The sequence below is a fragment of the Haemorhous mexicanus genome, chromosome 6 (assembly GCF_027477595.1).
Source record: "Haemorhous mexicanus isolate bHaeMex1 chromosome 6, bHaeMex1.pri, whole genome shotgun sequence".
Taxonomy (NCBI): domain Eukaryota; kingdom Metazoa; phylum Chordata; class Aves; order Passeriformes; family Fringillidae; genus Haemorhous; species Haemorhous mexicanus.
In genome coordinates this window covers 9347079-9371688 of record NC_082346.1, presented here as the reverse complement: position 1 = coordinate 9371688, position 24610 = coordinate 9347079, and the positions used below count along the sequence as shown (strand labels likewise).

Below are 24610 nucleotides of genomic sequence, written 5' to 3'. Positions count from 1 at the left end.
GGCTGCCAGCCCTGCTGCTCAGGATGTCTTCTGTTCTATTCTGGGCTTTTGAGAGCTGATGGCTGCTGCATCTTCTCAGAAACTGTTGCTGGCTCCCTTCAGCGGCAGCAGTTTCACAGGATCCCTTAGGAAGTCAGGCAGAGATGGAAATGGACACAGAATGCAGGTGGGAAAAGGTGGAAGATGGGAGGAAAAATTTCAGCCTTTTTGCAGAAATTACTGCTTGAGACTTGTCTAAAGCCTTCTGCCCTGCTACCTTATGATAGCAAGAAACACTTGTGCTTAAAGGAATGGGAAAGTGGTAAAAAAGTGTCTGATTTTAGACACCTGCATTAAATGAAACTTGCAGAGCTTGTTGGGAGTATTTGCATCTGGCTGAAAGAAGAGTGGAAAATGAAAGTTAAAAAGAAAGGTAGATGGTAAATCACTGTTCTTAAAATCTTTTTACTGCTGTCCTTTTCTTTAGGGTGGAAATTGTAACTGCCTTCGAGATTGTGTTTGGGAAGTAAACACTTTACTGAATTATTGCAAACACTAATTTTTGCTCCTGCAGGAATTGGTTTTAGTTAAATGTAAAATTGCTGCAGGGTGATGTTTCAGGCTGTTGAATTCCTTTCTGCCAAAATGAACTATCTGAGGGAAGATAAAAGGTAAAAAGGCTGTAAATGAAATTTGATTGTATTGCAGGTTTTGAACAACAGACTCCTGGCCACTGTCAGGGATATCTTTGGGCTAAAATAATTTGAATACACGTGATGTGGGTTGGTAGCTTCTGCTTGGACTTCAGTGCACTAACATTCTGAGCTGTGTAATTGAGCTTACTAGAAAAGCAATATTCAATATTCTGAAGAAGTGACATGCAATTACCCTTGATATGCACTCAGACTGTAACATTATCAGAGCAGATTTCCTGACACTGCTGTTCTTTCACTTCTTTTTCTTTGGAGAAGAACAACTGAAGAATAGTTGTTTGTTGGGAACTGAGAACCAGAGCCCAGGTCAGTCTCACCTCGTAATTAACTTCTTAAGCAGAGTCTTGCCTCAGGGGAACTGTTTGTAAGTGCTGCCTGCTACCAGTGTTGTGCTTTGAAAGTACTTAAGTAAATAATCTATACAGGCAATACTTTTCACATTAATTGAAGTTTAACACTTTGCAGGCTACATGCTACATTGTGATATTTAGCCTGTATTAAAATTAAATATTTTCTAATTCATTATTAAGTAGCAGATTAAAATGCTAGTGCCAACTTCCAAATAAAAACAATGCCCTCTAAATTACATTATTTTCTCTTTTTTTGGATGTAAGTTCTACAAGCATATATGTGTACACACACACACACACACACACCTCTCTCTCTCTATATATAAATATATAAAGGTATGAGTGTTTCCAATGTCCATCTTTGTAGGAAAAGCTTAAATGTTGCAGTGCAAGGTGAACAAGAGAATTTGCACTGCTCCAAGGAGCTGGAAGGTTTTTCACCTCCATTTCACCCTTACAGGTGGACTGAATACACTTTGGAGCCTTACAGCCCGGGCCTTGTTTAGTTATTAACAAAGAGCATGACTTGTCAATAAGTTCTGCTCCAGGGCAATTGAGTTGTGAATAGGAAGGATTAGCAGAGAGTGTGAAAAATTAAAAACTATGTCATGAGAGTTACTGTTGTGGCTGCAGTAAAAGGTGTGTGCTGTAGTTTCTTTCCTGTTGGGATTGAAAGCTTGACAATTGGAAAATGATCTTGCTGAGAGAGGCAGTGTCAGAGCTTGAAAGTGCTTTTTGCACGTGCTTGAGGAGGTAGCAAGAAATGGAGAAGTCAAAGTACAGGAGTAGGTTCAGTTGCATTGCATGACAGGCACTTTTCTCCTGACAGTTAATGAAAACAGCCTGGGACCTTGTAACTGCACAGGGGGTAAAAAAAAAGCCATTTAGTTTCCCTTTTCCCATAGCTCTGTAGGAGCTGTGCTCTAGACTTGATTTTTAAAGCCAGCTGGAATGCAGAGCTAAGCAGTGGTGGAGGGAATGTGCTGGTACCGTGTTCATAGGAATATTGCAGATGCTGTCGCTGTGGTGTGTTTTTTGGAGTCACAACTCATTAGCACAGAGAGGATGAGCCAAAAGAGAAGGTGTCCCCACAGTGAGGCTGTACAGTGGGCAGACCTTTGGGCAAGCAGTGATGGGCAGGGAGCTCTGCTGGTGGTGGCTGCTCCTGGAAACAAAACTGTGCCCCCACACACAAGCAGGGGCTGCTGGTCCCCCTGGTGTGCCTCTCCTGGGTCTCTCCCATGGGGGCTGGGTGCCCTGGCAGAGCTCTCCCTGTCCCACACCTGTTTGTTCCTCCTGTGGCTCTGCTGGGCTCAGAGGGAGCGTGGGAATTCCTGGAGGCAGCTCCAAGGGGCTCACGTTCCTGCAGCATCTCCCAGAGCCCCAGCTCCTCTGCAGTGTCCCAGGGTTTCCATGGTGAACTCTGACCCTGGCTGGGTGGAATTTGGCAAACAGGCCAGGACTGACCTGCTGCCATGGCCCCAAACCCAGGAGCATGAGGGAAAAGGAGTAAAGGGGATCTCCTGTGGGAACAGATGTCGTGCCAAGGGGAATTTGAGTGGCAAAACCAACTCCTGTCACTGATTCAAGGCCAGGCTGGGCCTGTGAGCCAGCTGGTGCAGTGGGAGGTGGTCATGCCCATGGCAGGGGCTGGAGTGGGATCATCCCTGAGGTCCCTCTCAATCCAAACCATTCTATCATTCTTGTGAACTGCTACATTCCACATTTTGTTGGGTATGAGGAGTGTTCTGGTTAAAGGGAAGTTTACTGAAAGGAAAAACAGTGTCTAAACAGGCAAACCACCCAGCCCAGATGCCATTTGGCCAATTAAAGTGACACAGCAGCAGATGATTTAATTTAGGCTTTAATTCTAAAAGCAGCACTTTTTGCTCATAAGCTCTCTATAGGAGAGAACTTAGCAAGAGTGAAGTCTGCAGAGCTTGCTGGGATTTTTGGGTGCTAACAGCAATCAAATTATGGCAAAGTGGAGCTTCTTCTGGTCTCATTTGCTTGGCCAAGAAGTCAAGATCATTAAGCCTCAGCTGGACTTCTCATAATTCCTCTGTAGCTCCTCAGCTGGAGTCGTACATACTGAAGTTTTTGAGTGTCCAGATGGTCAAAAATATCTGTAAAATATGCAACAGAAGAGTGGCATCTCAGGAGTTCTGAATTGATTTTTTTTGTTTGTTTTTCTTGTTTTTAATTATTTCAGCCTTTCTGCTATTCTAACCTTTGCAGTGGCCACTCATACACCACTAAGTGATGCAAAACCCTAGTTCTGTTTATTTAATTGTATCACTTTAATAATAGAATCTTGTACTAGGGATTTCAGAGTGAGGAATGAATGAGTATAATGAAAAAAAATTTCAGTTAAAGAAGTTTTAAGCTAAAGTGCACCCAGATTTTTTAGTCGAGGTTTTCCCACATTCATTAAGTGCAGACAGTTTTTCTCTGTGTGTCAATTTTATGTTTAACTCAGTCTGGGCAGGAGAATCTTGCCTGGACACAGCACACAAGTGTGACAAAAGCTGTGAAAGCCCAGAAAATCAGGCTGTAACCAGAATCTTCCTGTGCTCAGTGGTGAATCCTGGCCCGTGGGAGAGGCTCTGGGGCCCTGCAGCCTGTGAATGACTCTCCTGTTTGAAAAGTGACTCACACTGAGCACACCTAGGAGTAACCACTCCTTTCCTGCCTGGTTCTCTCCTGCCTGTAACAATGGCAATATTGGAGATTGAATTGTTAACTACTCACAGTCCTTAGCTCAGCATCCTTCCTGCAGGCTCAGAGAGGTTCTGAAGCTGCAGGAATGTTTTCCTTTGCTTTCCTGCTGCCTGGGAGCAGTTCAGTTGCCAAAGACTCTACTAAGCCCACAGAGGACCTCTAACACTGCAAGTAGAAACATTGGAGTGTGAAATTTTGTTTGTGGATTTTGTGTAATTTTTTTTTGTGCTATATTACTCTGGAGGTAAGGATGTGCCTCACTGTAGTTTGCTGTGCTGTTTTTCTATCCTACCCCATTTCCACTCATCCACCTGCCCAGACACAAATGGCTTTCTGTGCTGAGGCTTTTGGTTTGGTTTGGTTTTCTTTTTTGCATGAAAAGATACCAAAAACTACAGTTTACCCCTGACCCTTACTCTAGAGAAAGTAGAGAGTTCCTAAACCATGAATACTAATTCTCCCCATACATATTACATTAGGGCATTATTGGAATAAAAAATCCCAATATTGCCGGGTGGAGCGTGCCTGGGCTGGTCCAGCCCTAGTGCTCAAAGGTAGCAGCTGTGGATGTTTCACCTCAGAGACACCTTTGGCTGGCTGGCAGTTAGGCACTCAGAATGAGTCCAAGCAAAGTAGAAACTCAGTTTACCTCTAGTGGAAAAATTTCAGGCGATGGTGAAGAGAAATAGAGCGGATTCCTCCAGAGGGTTAAATCCAGAGTTTATTCCAGGGTGACAGAGTTCTGAATTTCGGTAACAACTCCAACAGAATACAGACTGCATGGCTTCAGTCTCTTTTAAGCCCACAGGGAGTGGGGAGGGAGAGGATAGGTGAGCCACCAACCAGGTGGGAGGGGGAGGGTCTCAGGAGACAATGACACCTGGACAGGCCAATGACCCCAGGTCTGAGAAGCATCTTTTGAACTTCTGCCAATCACACGACGCCCTTACTGGAATGTGGAACTTGACAGACAGCACTTAGGAAGAAGGCAAGGGGGCAGGGGGAAGGGAGGGAAGAAGTTGGCACAGCTGAGGGACAGGATATAGCTTCACACCACAACAGGGCAAGGAACAGGGCAGAAAGTGGTGTGTGCTAATTCAATGTAGACCAGCACAGAGTGGCACAAAATGACAGGATTCTGCAGTATTTGTGAGCAGCAGCCCTGAGGGCTTGACATGGCATTTCCTACATAAAAAGGGTTGCATTGTGCACAAAGTTGTGAAAGAAACACTGCTGTTCAGTGTGTTTCAGCTGTTTTTTTTCTGCAGGGAGTTAGTATTTGCTGCCTACTTTGTTGTGTGGCTGTTTTTTTGGCTTTTTGATTTTTACAGAACTGGCCAAAGCTCTTGCACGTTCAGCACAGGGCTGTTCACCACCCCCATGGCCATGAAGTCTTGAGCTTGCACAGAATTTGTAGTGGTGTAATTCTGTCTCCTGCTTTCAATTCTGTCTCTTGCTCTCAATTTGGTGTAAACAAATTGAGAGCAAAGCTTGTCCAGTTTACCTTAATAATGTGTCTGCCTTGGTTGAATTCACCTTGGTGTCTTTGAGCCAGGAATAAACGTGGTGACCAATCTCCTTGTGCCACTGGCAGAAATGAGTGTCCTCAAGAAAGGGGGCTGGCACTAGAACTCACCTGCCTGCCTTAGGAGGACTCCATTGCAAAGAATTTGATGGTTTCAGCTGCTGCTGATGGTGTGAACGCCTCACAGCTGCTGATGAAAGGCAAAAGCCTTCCTGTCTCTGAGCACGGTGTGGTTTCTGTGGTGTTCTGTGACATTCCTCAGAGGCCTCCAGCTCTTGCCTGAATTGCTTAAGAGACTCAACCAGTGGCACAGTTCACTTTTCCACCCACTGCAGTTTCACCCTGGCCCTGGAACTCCTTTAACTCCATTTTCTTAAGCTTTTAAGACTCTTCTGTGATGGTTTTGTTGCAATGTGCTGCTGGGAGCTCGCTCTGCCCTGTCACTGCAGCCCTGACAGGAGGAACCTGCACACTTAAGCTCTGTCAGCTTTGCCAAATATTGCTGAGACAGCTGAAATTTATCCCTTCCAAAGCAGGCATGTGCTGGGCTGGCTGTACATCCATGCCTCTGCTTCACAGCTTGCACGATCACGTTTCTTACAAACAAATTAAGGGTGTTTCAAGTTTTTTTGTAGCTCCACTATTAAGCATTTTGCTTTCGCTCTTTTTGCCTCTTCCCTTCCCAATTATTTTTTCAGTCATGTCTGCACATTCAAAGTACTGAATATTTTTAAGGCAGAGTTCTCATTTCCTCCTCATTATTTGCAGCTACACCAACGGTTGCAGAGACAGGGAATCCCCTTGGTTTCAAGACCAAAGTTTTCTACTTCCCCTTGCTTGTCCTGCTGTGGCATTTACTGTAGCACAAAGTCTGTTCCCTGAAGGAAAAACCAGAGTTTCATTGCTGGTAATACCTGAGCCACAAGTCTCCTGTGGCTGCAGGTGGTTGCAGTGGTAGAAGCTGCTTGTGAGCAGGAGTCTGGTGATGAAAGTGAAAAAATAGGAATATTGATCCAGCTGGAGAATACTAAGCTGTCCACAGCTTAAACCCAGATGACACTGTGTCAGTGCATCTACAGGGGTGAATCCTGCTCAGGTTTGCTGTGGGGCAGAAAGGGTTTGCAAATTCTTGTCCCTTGTACCCTCACCATTGAGAATGACCACAAAAGGGGCAAAACCAGACAAAACCAAAACCCCTGCAGCAAGATCTGTGCTGGCTGTGTGTCACTGATGTGCATCATGTGGCTCCTCATTATGGTTAGAAAGCTTTGCAGATGCCTCAGTTTGCCTTAAGCTTTCTCTGCAACCACGAAAACCAGACTGAAATCAATTTCTACAGAGCCTTAAAAGGAGTGTGAACTGAACCTTCTGACACGGCTTTAAACATCTCACCGTGTTTGGATGAGTTTTGCTTTGCAGTGCCAAGGGAAAATGATAAAAATTGATCATTTTCGATAAAAATGTATGTTGATTTTTACAGAGCTGGTGCTGTTGTGCCATCTGATGGCAGAGCTGGGACAGAACAGGGCTCCTGCCCTTCCCAGTGCTGGTTACCATGGGTGTATCCCACCAGCAGGACAAATGTCAGTGCAGGGGCTCCTGCTGCTGGCTGTATTTTAATTGGAAATAAAGAAATATCCCATCCTTGTTCATTTATCCTGGTTGGCCTGGTTTTCCCCATCTCTCTGAAATGGATTGCTCCTTGTGCTTCCCACACTCACATTGCTCTGGGAGCATCAGGAGCAGAAGACCAAGTTCTGATTTTAACTTTTTTGCAGTTCCCCCCTCTGTCTCTCTTGCTCTCTGTGTCTCCATTTCCATGTTTAAAAGTGGGAACTGTGTATCTGGAAGTCTTCTACAATCCCAACCCACTCCCTAGATTTCAGCCTGAAAATACCCCAAATTTGAAGAGTTTTAAATCCACCTTTCTAGTTTTGGCCCAACATAAATAACTTGATGAACATGATACTTCTTGAATTTGTTCTTTCCTCCTTTCTGGCTTGATGTCCCAGTAGCTGAGGGCTGTGAGCCTGCTCTTGATTGCATTTGATTGTCTGATTGAAAAGGAGTGATTTAGCCATGGAGACCAAGCCTGGAATAGAGCAAACAGGGCCTGGGCAAGACTCCTGTAACAGGGGAAGCTGCTCTCACTTGGCTGATCAAGAGCAAATACATGGATTACTCCTGGGCTGCCTTCTCCTGGACTTTAAAGCGAGTTTGACAGGTCATTCATCTCTTCTTACTCTCTGGACTAAGCTCCATCTCCCAGCAAGGCAGAGGGACCCACTGTGAAGCAGGCTGGGCAGGGATACCTGGAGTCATCTGCAGTTCTCTCCTTTCACCTCCTGGTCTTGATGTGATGTGAACTGCAGACACGACTGACAGCATAGCCAGGCTGATGTAATACATTTTATTTTATTTTATTTTATTTTATTTTATTTTATTTTATTTTAAGTATGTTTCTGAAAAAGTCTGCAAGGATTCATCTCACTGCTGCCTGCCTGAGATGGCACATTTCTGTATTTTGAGCATATTCTGTAAGCACTGTAATACTGTAAATCTTTACCCATGTTAAAAGCATTGAAATGTATCCACTGTGCTCTCCAAAAATCAGGTGATGTACTGGATTTTTTATTTTATATTTCTGTTTACCTTGAGCAGCTGCCACTGTGCTATTGAGACTTTGAATTTCACAAAACATTCCCAAGGGGACTAAGCTGGGAGTTAAGTGACCAACTTCTTCTGAATGTTGCTGGTTTGTTTAATCCATATGCCAAATATTAGCTGAAAAGCATTAGTATTGATCTGTCCTTACAAAGCCTTTTGAGATATTCAGGGCAAATACTTAAGCTAAGCACAATTTTGTTCCCTCTCTCTTCCTTCATTTGTCCTTTCCTAATTAATCAGTTTAAGGCTGGACTCCATCCAAGGGAAGCTTTGGCTGATATCAATGCATTGTGCTCTCCATAGCCTGCAGTATTTCTGCATGTGTTGACCTTGTTTGGTTTTGGTCTTGTTTGCTTTGAAAGGTAAAATTTCTGTCTGGGAGGAGACTTAGCTACAAAAAGGAAAATTGCTCATCCCAGATGTAAGTAACTGAGCCTGTATCTATAATTCTCACATACTGAACAATGGAAAAATGGAGCTGCAGTGAAAAGTGGGAAAAGGCCAGCAGCTGCTGCTTCTTTTAATATCTGGTTACCAGTGACTTTTGGCTGGTACATCAACTATTGAGCATTACAAGATGAAAAAATGCATTTTGTGTCAAAATTGTGCTCCTTTTTTATTGCACAGGAAGCGCAAATAGATCTTGATGCATATCCAAAATCCTGAATTAAAGAACAAATGTTCTGGGAAACAGCTTCTTGGGGGCTTTCTGTGGGTTCTTCTTGCCCCAAGTGCTCCTTTGAGCATTCTTGCCATTGTGCACTTTGTTCTGGGCCCTGATGGGCCAGCTGGAGAATTTAGGAGGGTGTAGAAAGCTGAAGCGAAAACATTATCAAGAGCCAACCCTTCAGTTCTACTGCTCCCTCTGAGTCCTTGCTGGAGTTGATTGGAGGCAATAAAACACCACTCAGGGCCTCTCTGAGGCAAGAACCCTCATCCTTTTCAGTTTTGGGGTGGCTGTGATAGAAGGAGGAAGTTTTCAAAGTCTCACAAAGTCCTCTGCATCCAAGGGAACCTGAACTGTGAGGCTCACTAATACTTGGGAGGATGTGGAGCAGACCTAAGCTGTGCAGGGGTGGGAGCAACTTTTCCTCTTTAAACTCCAGAGTTACTGGGTGACTTTTAACTCCTGCTGTGCTGCTGAAAGCCTACAAAGCTACTCTGCCCTTTGGGGATCTTCACCCCTGAAGAAAAGGGATTTCATCATGCCTGGAGTGTGATAGGTGATACCTCAACATTTCAGAATACTTGGCTGAGACACATTTATTCACCAGGAGCAGGAGCTTGGAGCACAAGCTTGTCAAAAGCTTTGAACAGAACTGAAAATTCTGGATCTGCTCTGAGGACAGGGCTGTGTCTAGGACAGCCCAGCTGAATTTCATGATGGATTTTGATGCTTTAAATTGTAAGTGGGTGCTACATGTGGAAGGAATGGGCTGGGTTCTGTCTAGGGCATGAATTTTTTCCTTTGCATTGGCACTGGCATTCAATTTTTGGTTAAAAGCTTTGGTCAAGAAACCAATCCAGCTATAAAAGCAAATCCAGCTCCATAAAACAAGCTTGGGTCTCCACAGAGCCTGGCCAGGGCTGAGACTGGCATGAGGGGAATGGCAGCAGCACTTCTATGGGAGAGGGGGCACAGCTGCCCTCATGGTAGCAGCCTGATTTTGGGTTGGTTTAAAGCCAGCAAGGATCAGCAAGATCTTCGGGAACTCTCATCAGTTATTTCGGATCACTCGGGAAGGATTTGCTTTGTGGTTTTTGGCTGTCAGTTTGTCTTTGGTAGAGAAACAGGCACCTGTCAGCACTGTTTTTATTAATAGATGGAATTACATAGGTTCAAAATTATAGTGGCTTTTAACTTTTGTCTCTGACCTTTTTATAAATACTTATTTTCTAGATTTTCAGGCAAACAATCCGTTCCCCAAAAAAGGCTTGGGTGGCTGAAAAATTGTGGATATGATTTTTTCTGGAAAATGAATTGATACCACAGTGAGCATTGCTATTGCAAAGTTTCAGTTTGTAGGTCTTTTTTTTGCAATTTTTACCCAAACCTAGCTATAATCTTAAACTAGAAGACCAGATTAACTAGGATTCATGTGGGAATGCTGAGCTGAAATCTTGTAGTTTGTCTTCTGCAAGTCAGGTATATTTATCAGTGATCTCTGATGGTCTAAAAAAGTACATGAATCCCAAAACCACAAATCCCAAGTGAAGGTGTAGCATGGTTTTTCTTTGAGATGTGACTTTATTTGTACAGAGGGAGAGGGGAAAAACATGGTTGGGAATTGCAGAGGTACTTCATGCTGTGATTTTAAGAACTGAGAATCCCTAATTCCCTCAGCTTTTCAATTTATTGGTCTTTGAAGTAACATGAAGGTTCTGACTTAAAAAGGTCAATGCCAAGCTCCCCTCTCTTAATGTGAGAGTGGATGGTGGCTTTTAAAGCATAATAAAACTGAGCTGGGTGTTTTGCTGGTGCCATTCAGGATCTTTCACAAGCTTTTGGGGAAATGGTAGGCAATAATGGGCTTACCTTGAGAATTAGATTACTTTTTTGTTTGTTTGTTTTTTGTTTTCTTTTTTTTTTTTTTTGTTACAGAAAACTTGAAGTCATTGGAATTACAATGGGTTAGAACAGGTGAAAAATAAGTTTGTTGGAAAATCAAAATTCCTTCCCAACTATTCAAACATAAATACAATAAGTCCATGTTAAAACTAATCTTCTTGCAGTTAAGAACAATTGGATTCAGAAGACTAGTACATGAATTATAAGATTTGTGAAGTTTCATATTTCAAGATATAATATCTTGTTTAGAATATGATACCATGAATTTTATTGAGCTTAGAGGTTTTCCAGTTTTCCTGCAGTGACCTTGCAAACTGTTAGGATGTGACCAGTGACCCTTGAAAGCACAGCTCATTGTATGTAAAAAAAACCAAAGCACAACCAAACCCCCAAAAACTAATCCCATTTAAATCTTGTTTTTTCTACTAATCTTTTAAGAGGTTAATTATTAACCAGCATTTGCTGCTCATTGTACCCTTCACTCCTTGTTCCCTCTTCTCTTAAACTCTGCATTGTCACTGCGTGAAGACATTTTCCACCTTTCCCCCTCCTCAGACAGGAGCAGCAACATGAAGAGACTTTTCTGCCAAGAATTAAATGTCCTCTTTCCTGCAGCTGGGCCATCTCAGTGGTCCACTGACCCAGTGCAGCCTGTGTTCCCTCCCACCAGCTCTGGACTCCTCTAAAAAGCCCTCAAAACCAGCAGAAAAAGCAACTGGAGGGCTTTGATGATGAGCATTCTCAATATTCCTTGCTTTCTCTTGGTCATAAACTTATTTGGGTGTGTGCATGATTGTGTTTTAATGGCCTCACAGTAAGGAGCAGCTGTGCACATTTCTACAGCACTGAGCACATTTTGGTTTACAGGCTTTTCATTCTCCCAGTGCACAGCAAAACAAGGGACAGCCCAGGCTCACTAACATTGATTCATGCCATTTTTTTGGGGCCAGCAGGAACAGGCTCTGCCTGCTAAAACAGTTTGGGACAGTTAGTGATTTCATGGCTTTGTTTTTCTCACTGCAAAGCTTTGGGACACAGAGCCAGCTCTGCACTGGGATTCAGAGCAAAGGTGTGGCTGGAGATCAATGGTGGTGTGGTGAATTTGACCTTTGCCTGTGGTCTGTTGGAAGCTGGGTTGTTAATTTTGCTGCTGGTTGTTATCATTGTTTTGTGTCTTCCCTGTCTGCTTGGATTTTTGCAAGGTCCCTGCAAAGTCCTTAGTAGTTGTGTTTGTGGCTCAAATACAAAAAAAGGGGGAATTGTGGAAGAGGTTTTACAGCGAGTTCTGTGAGCCAGAGAGGTTTGATAAGAGGATTCATGTTTATCCCAAAAGAATTTCCTACCAAGGTCATTGACATAGAAACCAAGAAAGAGAGAAGGATAAAGAAGAGAAACCTGCAACTGCCTATTTCAATGAGCACTTTTTCTCTTGTGACCCAAGTGTAAACTTAGGAATTTTGTAAGAAAGTATAAAAAGCATGCATGCTAGAATAAAAACAGGTTTTTGAAGCCTTCTGAAAATGGAGTGTGTTGCCTTGTATTGTGGCTGTCTCAACTACAACAGTGGCCAGGGTGGTGCTGGTCAGGAGTGGTGCTGCCAGAACTGCCTGCCAAAGCTGCCAGTTTCAGGGGCAAGAGCAGCTCCCCGATGGGAGGTGCCTCTGTCTGCACAGAAGATAAAGGAAGCTTCAGCAGAACTATAAAATGGTAGCAGAAGAGGAGAACACAGAATAACAGGACAGCCTTCCCTTCTGTTCTGCCATCCCAGGTAAGTGCAGCTTGGACAGAACGTGCCCCTCTGTGCTTTTTCTGTCTGACCCCTTTGGTGCTGCACAGAAAGTGATGCCTCTCTGTGAGAAATTGGAATGTGCTTTGGATTGTTTCTCCATCTTCTATTCCACATCAGTGGCTCATGTAGCATCACTCATAACCAGGGGGATTGTTTATTCTTGATTTTATGCCCTCCTGTTGTGGTGGATGAGCGCAGAGCTCTGCTCTATGTGGAACTGGTTTGGGGGTCTGGAGGGTTTGTTTTGTCCCTGCAAAATACAAATGAATCCCTGACGGAAAGCAGCTTTAAAAAGTTTTTGATTAGTGCTGGAATCATGTTGGTGATACAGGTTTCAGAAGTGGCAGAAATGGAGATTTCCTCAGGACTAGTAGGAAAACCGCTGTCATGGTCTGAGCCTGGCGAAATGCCAGTGCTTCCATGAGAAAACCTCTTTTCCTGGTATCTGCTGTGAGATGTGATCAGAGCAGAGCAGGCTCCAACTTACGACTGAAAGGAAAAAACTTTATTAACATAAAACTACAGGGAAAAAACACCCAGAACACAGGATGAAAACCTTCCAAATTTCCTCCTCCTCCCCCCACCAAATTTCCTAATTCCGTTACCACCCTTTGGATAATCAATTCTCAATTCTTCGAGAAGAGAGGAGTCCCTCTTGCATCACAGACTTCACCCAGGAAACAGTCGAAACTTCTCGTGTTTCCGTGTCACGTGTGGCACCGCCCAGAGAACATTTTGCCATCGTGACATCTTCTTCCATGTCCAGTGCTCTCACCACTGCACATGGGCCAGAGCTGCTTCTAGGGTTTTTCCCTTTAAGGATGCTTTGTCCAGTTCCAAAAAAGAGCACAGTCCCTCTCCTTTTGGGACACCTGTCCCCCCCATGTTTCACCCCCTGGGGCTGAGGGGTCTCTTGAACAGAGATCATCTTCCTCTTCTTCTTCATCAAAGACGGAGGGCACCACCACCACCCTCCTCCACCCTTCGTCTCTGTTCACACACCTTCGCATCACCGCACTCTCCTGGCTCTGAGCCATTGCCTCCCCCTAGAATGCAGTCTCTGTGTCACAGGAACTCAAGGGTTCTGTCCATAGCTATCCAAGAAAAGTCCAGCCAAAGGCCACTCCATCATCTCCTCCCACCTAGAATTCTTCTCAACTTCTCTCAATCTCACCAACTCCAGGAGGAATCAGCATTTGCAAGGTTTCCATCATCCCAAGAAGGGTTAAAAGTCCCAGGCTCTGCCGGTTTGGTTCATGAAGGCTGGCTGCCCTGCTGGGCAACCCCCCTTCTCCTTCACTCCAGCCGCGCTATCACAGGCACAGGCTGCTCTCTCTCTCTCCCTCCAGGGGGGGGAATGGGGGATGGCTGCCCGAAGCCCTCGCAGTGCAATGCTCCTCCACCCTTCGGCCCAGGCCTGGCCTACCTCCCTCCGGCCGCATGGCTCCCCTCCCCCCTGCCCAGCTAGGAGCTGGACAGGGGAGGTCTCCTCTGGTCCAGGGCCAGAACTCAAAAGGAACTTCCAGTGGGAGTTCACAGCTTTTAACCCCCTGTGTTCTCAGAGGCGTATCCATGCCCTCAGTGGACAAACCAGGTGCCAATATTAAAATCTGGACACCGATTGGCGTGACCACACCATCCCAAAAAAAACCTCATTTCCCCTCAAACCACGACAACCGCACTCATAATAAATTCTGCATCTACACCAGAAAAAAAAAAAAAAACAAAACCAAATAACTGCAATTCAAAGTTTCTAGGACAGGGTTTATATTCAATTCTTATAAAGCTGCATATTCAGAATAAAAGCTGGGTTTGACTGGCAGGGGAAAGAATGAAAAACTAGAATTGAATGAACACATAAATGATTGTTGGGGTGGTCACTGAGGGTGGATTGGGGGGATAGTTATTGGGAAGCCCTTGGCCAAACAAACACTGAGCATGCTGCCAACAACATTGTAAACTTGTAGTTGGAAATGGGGGGGTGTATTCTATTCCCATCTGTCAGAGGTGGGGCAGTTATCTTCTGTTCATGGGGCAGGTTTCTTTATCTCTCCCACAGCCAATCCTCCCTCCAGGAGATCTCTTCTGTCCATGGCCAGTGAGTATCCCTGCATGGCTGATAAAATTCCATCATCCCATGGGAGATACTCTGCCTAGGGGAGGAGCCAAGCATTCCTACCTGGATACAATCTGACCTGGGAACAGCACAGCACCCTTTGGCCACTGCATTCCCAGAGGAGCAGCTTTCTTCTGCCCTGCATTCCCAGAGGGAGAGCAGGCCCATCTCCAGCAGCCCTGGAGCTCCAGAGGAAAACTCCCCCCCTTGCCCAGGATCCCTGCGCCAGCAGAACCACAGCTGGCACTGTAAACAAAGTAAACAAATTAATTGTAAACTGGGAGGTTTGGATGTAGGAATTCTTTCAAAAGTCCCCTATGGGGCAATGCACTTAATGACATGATTCCATATTAATTATTGTATGAGTTGTAGGACAGGTTCCTGAGAGCAATTTTGCAATGTACCCCAGTGCAATAATCCTTAGGGCTTTCTAACTTCAGAACACTTGATTAACTAATTAATGTTGGAAAGATCCAGAGGATGAAAGGAGAAAGAATTGGATTACAGGAAGAAAAGGAAGTGGGATAAAGGTTAAGTCATTGTTTCTCACTCTTTTTAACATGCTCAAGCACATCAGAGATGAATCCATGAGGGAACTAATCTGTCTCTCCCCTTCTTGACAATCCTGACTAAACACCCCAAAAATGTGTGTGCCTTTACAGGTCTTTTAAAACTCACTGTCCCCTGTGTTGCAGGTTTTTAGTAAGGCATAAAAGAGACCCCAACAAACTCTTTGAGTCTTGCTCACTGTACAAGCTCTGGCTCTTGGGATTTTGCTGGGCTTTTTTCCAGGGAGACCTCTTTTGTGTCAAGGCAAGCCTGGGGCCTAGAGCCTTGCTGGTGTCATCTCCTGGGGATGGGATGTGCCTGCAGCTGGAGAGGGAGTGAGAAGAACAAACATTACAACAGAGGATCCCTGGGAATATTCCCAGACTTCAGCATGGTGAGTGCTGGTAATTAAGTCCCCACAGTAATGCATCCCTTGCTTGTGACAAATCCTCTGTCTCGGAACATTTTATTTAATTTTATCTTTTCTCAAGATACAGCACTTACATGATTTCCTGTAAAAGCACTGAAGCACTGCAGCATTTCACAGTCCCTTGAAGTGTTACTGACAGGCAGCTGTCAAAACCAAATTGTAAATACTTTACTTCCTAATTGGACTCTTTTTTTTTTTTTTTTTTTTTTTCCAGAATGATCCTTTCATGCAGCTAGCCAGTTCGCATGTTTATTGGAATTTTACTTTGTTTTTAGTGGAAATTCACCAGTTGAAAGTATCAAGGATTCCATGTGCACTTCTTTGAAGTCACTTGTCATTTTTCTCAACTAAAACATGTTGGATCAGACATTTGACAACCACATGGGGACAAGTCATGCTCAGAAGTGCTTTTGCTCACTCTTCCCAAAAGGCCATGAGTTCCCTCTGTGCTGGGGAACAGTATGTGACCATCAGGCACCACTGCCAAAGTCATGGAGCTGGAGATATAAATGGCAGGGGTGACCTTTACTGAGAGTTATAAGAACTGAATTGACATTTTCTTCTAGTTTGGGCTTATTTCATTAAAGGGATTAGGAGACTGTGTTAAAACTTACACAGAGAACTGAAAAACTGAGGGAGGGTTATTTAAGAGGTTTAGCCAATGAGAAGAAAAAAAAATTGTGAGAAAAATAAAATTTCCTATTAGAAACCATCTTCAATTGATGATTCAAAGAAGGAACACCCATAATGTCAGAGAAAGATGAAAAGGGTTTAGCTTCTGAAAAAGTGCTGCTCAGACTCAGTAGTGGCCTGTCAAAGCATGGTTCCTTCTGGAGTGGCTACTCCAGAAATGTTTATTCCAATGTCAGCATTCCCTGAACTTGCAGGGAAGTTTTGATTCCAAGCCCTAGTTTATTTTAGACACTGTGTCCCCCAAAACCACTGGGAGTTGCCTCAGTGCCAGCTGTACAAAACTGCCATTTCACACAGACAAAAGTAAATAGTGAATATGAAACTGCAGTAATTTAATCTACTTTTTCCTCCCCCTTCCCTATCCCTCCTTCATTAGCTCTGAAAGTGAAAAGCTCCACAGGTGAGTACATTACTTTCCCCATTTTGTATTAAAGCATAAAAAGCCCTCCCCAAAATAGTTGGAATTTATAAAGGAAGAAACCTTCTTGAAAACATTTTTGCCACTTTTTTATTGGTTTTCCCAGGATGCTGCAGGTGCAATAATCTAATAAGTATTTGACTCCTTTGTTTGTGTTTACATAGTTGTTGATAAATGCTGCTCTCACTGGGTCACCTTGCAAACAGAAGGGAGGGCAAGAGGAAATGATTTTTGTGGTGTTGTGTTTCTGCTGACACTTGACCAAAGAGGAAAGCTTCTGCTTCTTTTATTAAAGTAATTTTTAACAGCACATTGAACTTGCAAAAGTCTCCTGCTGTAACATAACCAAGGGCATTATTTCAGATGGGCTGCCATGAACACTTTTGTTAGGCTCTGGGGTATCCATTTTTCCTCACTGAAAATTATTTCTACTGAAATCTTCATGTAGCCAAAAGTTTATTTAAGGTAAGAAATAAGTGCTGCCATTTACAAAAAAATGAGAGTCCATTGGCAGGGCTTCATTCTTGCTCCCAGATGATGGGGTTTAAAGCTGATTTACCAGAATTTCAAATAAAAGAGAGAAAAGAGAAGACACAGCATCAGTCTGTCAGCAGAAACAAAGCGCAGCTGAGCAACCCTGTCTCACAATATCCTCCAGATGTTTGAGATTTTGGTGGAACAGCTGATTGCATATGTGTCAAATCTAATTCCTTCCATTATGATTTAACTCACAGTGTTTTGTAGTGTTCAGGATGTCAAACTCTGCAAGAGTGAAGGGGAATTACATTTTCCTGGAAGGCCTGAACAGCTCTATCAAAACCATCAGTTAGCAGAGAAAAAAAAGTCTTCCCCCAGAGAATATTTCCCATACACGTGTAGGTTTTGGTTGCATTTTTATGAATGGGAACTGATTTCTTATTCCAGATTGTGTGTATGGAATCTATTTGTGCCAGAAGGGAATTACTTATGGCTTCATTTCTCCCACTTTTTCTGGCCAGAAACATTCAGTGACTATGATTCTTTATCAGTCTATTCAAAGTTGACAGACTCGTGGGTGAGTTTTTGTTCCCCTGTTCTTTGAAACAATCATTCAGGTTGGAAAAGACTATAACCTGTCAGAGTACTCCTTATTCTAACAGCAAGGGCACCCAATGAGGTGGTGGTTGATTGCTTCACTTGCTTGATTGATGCATTGAGACACAGGATCTGAAATAAAAGAAAAAGAGTGTGGGAGGGGAAGAGGTTGGAAAATGCCTGGTAGGGAACTGTATCACATTTCTGGTGTCAATCATTTTCAATTTTTAATGAATTTATCTGGGCTAATCGATTAATAAGAAAAGTAGAAGGATGAATAGGAAATTTCCCTTTAATCCTAAAATTTTATAGCAAAGTAGTAAAACTGGTACATGCAAGTTTGCTCAAGTAACTGAAGGCTTTAAACAGTAATTATTCTCTAATGTTATGTTTCAGGGAAATTCTGTGGAGGAGATCTTCCATTACCTCTTTTGATTGGCTCCAATAGCATAAGGCTGAAATTTGTTTCTAATGATGAGGATTATGGAACTGGTTTTTCCATTACCTACAAAGCTCTTACATCAGATATTCTTCTTGGTAAGTATAAGCCAAGTAATGTGCCTGCCTACATTCTTGGGTGGGGACCTGGAAAAAAATGTCAAGAGAAAATAAACCAGAGGAAATTCCTGTGTTATTTCTGTGTGGATGATGCTTTCATGGGGGGACCTTGAGGGAGGCAGCTGAGGCTAAAACACATCCTGGAGAATTGTGTTTGGTTTTTCTGTGCACAACAGTTCACCAACCATAAGGATGGGCCCAAGGGCCACCTGCTGAGTCTTCAAAGAACTCCTGATGTTCCTGTTCTGACAGCATTTCCAGCTGGTGCTTTCCTTTCCATTTTTGTCTGCCTGGATTTCCAGCTGCTGGCTGTGAGTCCCTCCTTGAAGGAGTGTTGGAGAGTGTGCACTACCCAGAGCACTACAGCAACCTGGCAGGCTGTCAGTGGATTATCTGTGCTCCAGAGGACCACGTAGTTAAGGCATAACATGAATTCTTTTTGTGTCTACATGACGGAAATGGGCACCACTCAGTTTACGAGAAATGACGCAGCTAAGGACAAACAAGATCAAGCAACATGAGCATGAATGATGCTGCTGGATGCAGTTAAGAGGAATCACTATCCATCCCAAAAGACAGATAGGTTTGGGTTTGTCCTTTAGGTTATGGTAAAATAGGATTTCCTGGGTTAAATTTCATCATGACAGATTCTTCTAGAAAATGTAATATTTATGTATCACCTGTGAGAGGTCTGAATGTCACAGAAACCAAACCTTGCAGGAATCACTCACAATCCTAAAGACCCTGTAGATCTTTGAATTCTTTCCGTATGACTTTCAGAACAAGGTTCACTCTTTCATTTTTTAATTTAAAGCTTGCATACTAGTCTTTGGAAGTAGAAGAGAGTGAAGATTGCTCCTATGATGCCATGAATATGTATGAAGATGTGGGAAAAGAGGAGGAAATTGGTTTGACTTTTGATTTGTTTTTTTGGGGGTGTTTTATTTATTTTATGACTTTCACTGGCCCTATTGTCCAGTGTGAATAAAGTTTACTTGTAGAGTCTCAGGTAATGTTATAGTACTAGTTTCAGTACCTTGAAAAATGCTTGCAGGTATTGCTAATTCTTCTCAACTTACAGACCCAAAGCCACATTGAAGTGAACAATTTTTGAGTGTTTAAATTCTGTGTGAAATGCAGTTCTGAATTGGTTCCAGTGAAAAAAATACATAGCACAGTAATTTGGGTCTATAGGAATCATCACACACAAAACACCCAAGACATCTTCTTTTCACAGTCCAGCTGTTCATCACTCCAGAGCATCATTCATGTAATTTTTAAATTTTTGCCACTTGGTTTATAGTGAATGAGAGGAAATCCTATCCCAAAAAACTGTTTTCATCACTTGCTTGAAGCTGGTGCTTAGACTAGGGAAATTCAGGTAGCTGGGGTGTTTCATTTGTAAGGAATTTTGTGGATGCTGCGATAGACTGTTGTGGAATGATGCCAGAGACTCCTTGTTCTGATGAAGAAACTTCTGAACAGGCTGCCAGAAATAGGTCAGTCCTTCAGCCTCAGCCTGCTTATCTCTTGGTCATGGTTACTTTTTACCTTCCTGTCTGAAAGCTGGAATATACAGAATATTGTGCCCTCACTGTTGAAAGAGAGAAGGATTAAAAAGTACCTGTTAATTTTTTAGTTAGCCTTTGCTTTCTCATTTTCAGTTGAGTCTTGCGGATTTGCCCTACCAGCACCTGCTCCAAGCTCCTCTGCTATGATGCTGGTTGTCTTCCACCCTGATGAAACAGAGACCTTTGGAGGATTCAGAGCTACAGTCTCCTTTGTTCATCTAAAAGGAAACAGAAACCTAAATAGAAACTTGGGGAAATGCCTCCTTGGGGCAGCACAAAGGGCTTTTCAGTGGATTGGCTGTTCATAATTATTTTGCTCTAGGAGAGTCTCATCTAACAAATTGTTTCAGTGAAAAAACAGGCATTAAACAAAGGCCTAATGAGTGGTGAAGACAAACAATGAATCTGGCCAACACCTGGAAGCTGTGTTTGTGGCACATTTTAAAGAGCACTTTAATACTATAATAGCACACATCCCTACAACAGAAAACTCTTTCTTCTACAAAAATATATAAGGAAACAAAAATTATTCTATAATACCAATATTACTCAAGGCATCATGCTAACACACTCACCACTCTCCTTTGCTAGATTTAAATATTTTGAATTCAACTAAAGAAGAAGTTTTTGAAAACCTGAATATTACTGAAGAAGAAATAAAGGTTATAACAGGTAAGACAACCTCAGTTGTGCTTTCTTCATGGGAATGGAGAGTACCTTTTGGACTATAAATTCTCAAAATACCTAATGGTTGCAGTTGGTCCAGATTTTTTAGTAAGATATTTTGAGGAAATAAAAATATGCACAGTGGCATTTACATGCTTTGACTTTAGCAGAACCTAATTTTTCTTGTTTCCTTCATCTTGCTAAGTGATGTACAGCAATTCAATAACATTTCAGCTTGTATGTCAGTTTACACCTACTTCCTTTGGTGAAAACAATTGCAAAGACTACAGAGTAATTGAAAATAACAATCAGCATTTTAGAGCTGCCCTTTCCCCCTCTAGTAGTCTATAGAAAACTGGATGAGTCCCTACTCATTGTAGGTTTGAGGCTAAAACTTCTGAAGGTAAATGGTAGCTTTCATCTTGGTGAAGTTTTGTTTTTGCTAGAATCATCTCCTCATGGTGGTCTATACGTTTGGATCCTATTAAATGAGGGAAATTAGAAGATTTAGCTAAAAAGGGGGAGGTGGAGCTTGAAAAGCTGTGGGGTTGCCCTTAACTGGAATGTTTTTTACTTCTCCCAGTCTTAACCTAACCTCTAAAGACTTCCTGGAACATCGGTGCTTTCTGTTTCAGAGGGTGCTTGTGGAATGCCTTCAAATCAGCCCAGATTCCTCTTCAGTAGGATAACTGGAGGTGAAGAAGCTGTGCCCTACTTGTGGCCTTGGCAGGCCAGTGTGCAAATTGCAGATGAGCACATCTGTGGAGGAGCAGTCCTTGCCCAAGAATAGGTTGTCACAGCAGCCCACTGCCTTCATTCCAGGTGAGTGCAGTGGGATGAGCCCTTCCCTGGGAATGTCCATAACTGCACGGCGTGTCCCTGCAGCCTGCTGCTTCCATCCAGCAGATTGATTTGTATCAATCAATCTTTCATAATAGTTTTTAATGTAAATGTGATTCCCAAATTCTCCAGGATGAAGCAATCCAACAGCCTGAACGCTGATCCTAATCTGCACTTACACAACAGCTTTTGTGTGCCTATCAGCACAGATCTGCCTTCACTGAGCTCCAAAGCTCAGAATCCCAGAGGATGTGGGAGTGAGAGGTGTATTGTCTCTGTGCTCACTGGTGACTGTCACCAAGAAAGAAAGATTAGGGTACAAGTTGCCACTTTGCTCACTGGATAAATGTTTTTTCCAAGACTCTCTTCCTACCCTTGCAGGATGGAGTTTTCTGCATGTTCCCTGTTCCATGTCACAGAGGCATAATCTTGACTTGTTAATATCAGAAAGCTGGTGGTTTCTGGAGCTGTTTTTAAATGTGTCCCCTTCTTAAGGCATCTTGGAAATTTACAAAACCAAAGTTACTTAAAGCCTCTCATTCCCAAGTCTTTCAGAAAATGTTGCTGTCTTTGCTTTCATAGAAAAGGTCAATCAAGCAGTATTTTATACACCCAAATTTTAATGAGACCACTCTGGACTCTGACACTGCCCTGCTGCAACTGGCTGAGCTCTTGGAATTCACCCCCTCCGTGCTCCCAGTGTGCCTCCCTGTCGGGGAGGAGGTGCTGCAGCCCTCGAGGATGTGTGTGGTCACAGGGTGGGGTGCACCTGAAGCAGGTATGCAGTCTTTGCTGCTTGGGCTTGTTGTGGCTGTGTTTTAAATGCCACATTCTGTGCTGAAACAGTCCTTCTGTCTATATGTTAGTTTTTGAAGAACAGACATGTTAAAAAGTTTTCACTTGTGTAAGCTCAGCTAGACATGAAGGGATGTGGGTGGGAGGAAGGAAATCAGGTAATTTAGACTGAGACCATTTGAAAAGGAGAGGAGTAAAGCTTCCTTCTGGAACCACTAATTCATGCCTCTACTGGATGGTGTGTTTTAATTCAAGACAGAGAAAAGGGGAAAAAACTGCAGCAGCTGGAAGGTCCCCATCCTGGCACCTGACATATGTTAGAGCTATTACATAAAGCTTCCCAGGAAGGGGACCCTGGGGATGATCTGTGCAGGATTCCCTCTGGAGGAAGGCAAGAACTAAGTTACCCTTAGGCCAGGTGGGTTCTAGAAAGGGAAGTGTAAAGCCTCCCAAACCTGTTTTCTTGCAAACAAGAAATACTCCTTAGCAGTCAAATCTTAATTATCCATAGTGCAAAAAGCGTTACTTCCCTTGAACAAAGGTTGTGCCTTTCTTTGTCTTTTAAAAATGGAAAACCCCAAGCACGTGAGCAGCTGGGACCTCTCCTTGCTGAAATGAGATTTTAAAAACAGCAGGAGTGATGTTGGCTCGGGACAAGGTTCCTTTGTCGTTGTGCAGGGTTGTGAAAAATGGGTATTTTATGATTGGCTTTTTGTAAATATTAAAATGAATATTATATGTGTTATGTTAGAAAGTTATGCTGTGTTAATTTTCTTAAGTAGTGTGTTAAATATAATTTTAGGTTATAACATAATGTTAAAATAAAAACTATACTATGTAAGATACTTTTTTTAAAGAGAGGACATGCACCGAGATAGCAGGCACAGGACACCTAAATCTTTCAGAGAAAAAGAATTTATTGCTCCATTATCAGAAGAAACGAACTTCTTCCAGCCTCGCCCAGCTGTGAAGATGCCATCAGGATTCCAAGGAAGAAGCTGACGATGACCAGACAGAATCCGGTGTTTGAATGGAATTTATGCATCATGTATGAGGTGTATGAATATGCAACAGGCTATTGCTTTTAAGGGTTAATCCTCTGTTAACGTGGGTCCTTCTTCGGGCTTATTTTGCCCAGAAAAGGTACCTGGACCATCTGTAACTCTTTGTTCTTATTGTCTCATATTGTCCTAATCCTAATTGTCCAAATTATTATTACTCTAATTATATTACTATTTTTATAACCATTTTATTATTATTCAACTTTTAAAATGTTAAAAACAAGTGATTGGCGTTTTTCACAGGGTGATACTGGAGGCCCATTAGTTTGTCCTTCAGAAGACAACTCAGGGTTTTACACTCTCCATGGAATCACTGGCTGGGGCTTGGGATGTGGAAAGAAGAACCACCCAAGAGAATACACCAATGTTAGGGTTTTTTTTGACTGGATCAAAAAGAATATTAATAGTAGTGGTATGTATGAAAAAAACCCAACAAAACAACCATTAAATTGTGGAGAGTTTTGTGGAGATGTGGCTTGAAGAGAAGGGACATGATAAAATACAGCTGGTAAAACAATAGGCCTTTAGCAGAAGGCCTTGGGCAAGGCCACAGTATCCTTGAGTAAGAAGTTATACGATAACGGGATGCAGAAGCAGAGACTAGGTAGTGAGGGGAGAAAACATAGGCATTCTGAGTATGTGGTAGCCTTTTATGGCGAACCAATAGTGAGCTTTAGTTTTGCAATATGTATGAGCCTTATTATCATTGTTATAAGAACACGCATGTTAAATCAATAAACTGAGACTTGTTGATCATCATCGGATGTGCTTGTCTCCCATCGACTCCGTCAAATGGTGACCCCTACGACGTGATCCTTGCCAGACACCACGGACGAGCGACGACCGGGTCGGGTCCCGAAGCAGCCGGGACGGCAAAAATGCGCGAAAAAGAAGAGTTAAGACGCGCCGTGCCCTGGGTGTCCGTACAGACGAGCCTGGCCGATATGTGCTGCCGAGACCTTGAGGGGCTGCAACAGCGCTGACGAATTAGGTATGGAAAGGCAAGCAGCATATGATTTATTTACCGCTTTTTTACAAAAGCGACAGGTTAAGGGGATAGATTTACAAAAGGAGTTACCGGGGCTTTTAGCATACGGGTATGCCAAGGGAGTTTTTGCAAATCCTCGTACTGTACATGAGTTGACAGTGGCGCAAATTTGGGGATTTATTATGGGAGGCTACATTAGAGGACGATAAGACGGCTAGAAAGTTGGGAAAGCTTTGGAGGGTGGTACACAATGAGCTTCTGCAGCATCAGGCAGAAAAGAAAGCAGCTGAACAGGCATCTGCCGCTCATACCAAGAATAGGAGTTATGGGAGTGATCAGAATCAGACCACTCCTTTACCCCCTGTGTTCACAAAGGTGGTCCTGCCACCTCCACCATCGCCTTCTACCAGAGCCGGTCCTGAGGTTGCTTGTGAGCCTTCTGCACCTCCCGAAGAGCAGGGGCCACGGCCGAGGACACCCACTGCTGAATTCCCGCAGAGTAATGAGCCAATCCCTGGGGCGGAAAGCGACCTAGCAG

At 43.2% G+C, this 24610-nt stretch overlaps 1 protein-coding gene across 1 annotated transcript; it reads left to right on the top strand.

Moving 5' to 3' along the window:
* The first annotated feature begins 6843 nt into the window (after positions 1–6843).
* Positions 6844–23843, top strand: OVCH2 (ovochymase 2). The gene is given in 17 exon segments (XM_059848127.1): positions 6844–6871; positions 15222–15284; positions 15287–15382; positions 16478–16501; positions 17254–17344; positions 17444–17556; positions 17559–17573; positions 17990–18130; positions 18454–18572; positions 18966–19059; positions 19816–19939; positions 20306–20394; positions 21024–21210; positions 21816–22006; positions 22279–22313; positions 22315–22422; positions 23283–23843. Coding segments are annotated over 17 exon segments (1800 nt in total). The 3' UTR covers positions 23565–23843.
* Positions 23844–24610: the final 767 nt, after the last annotated feature.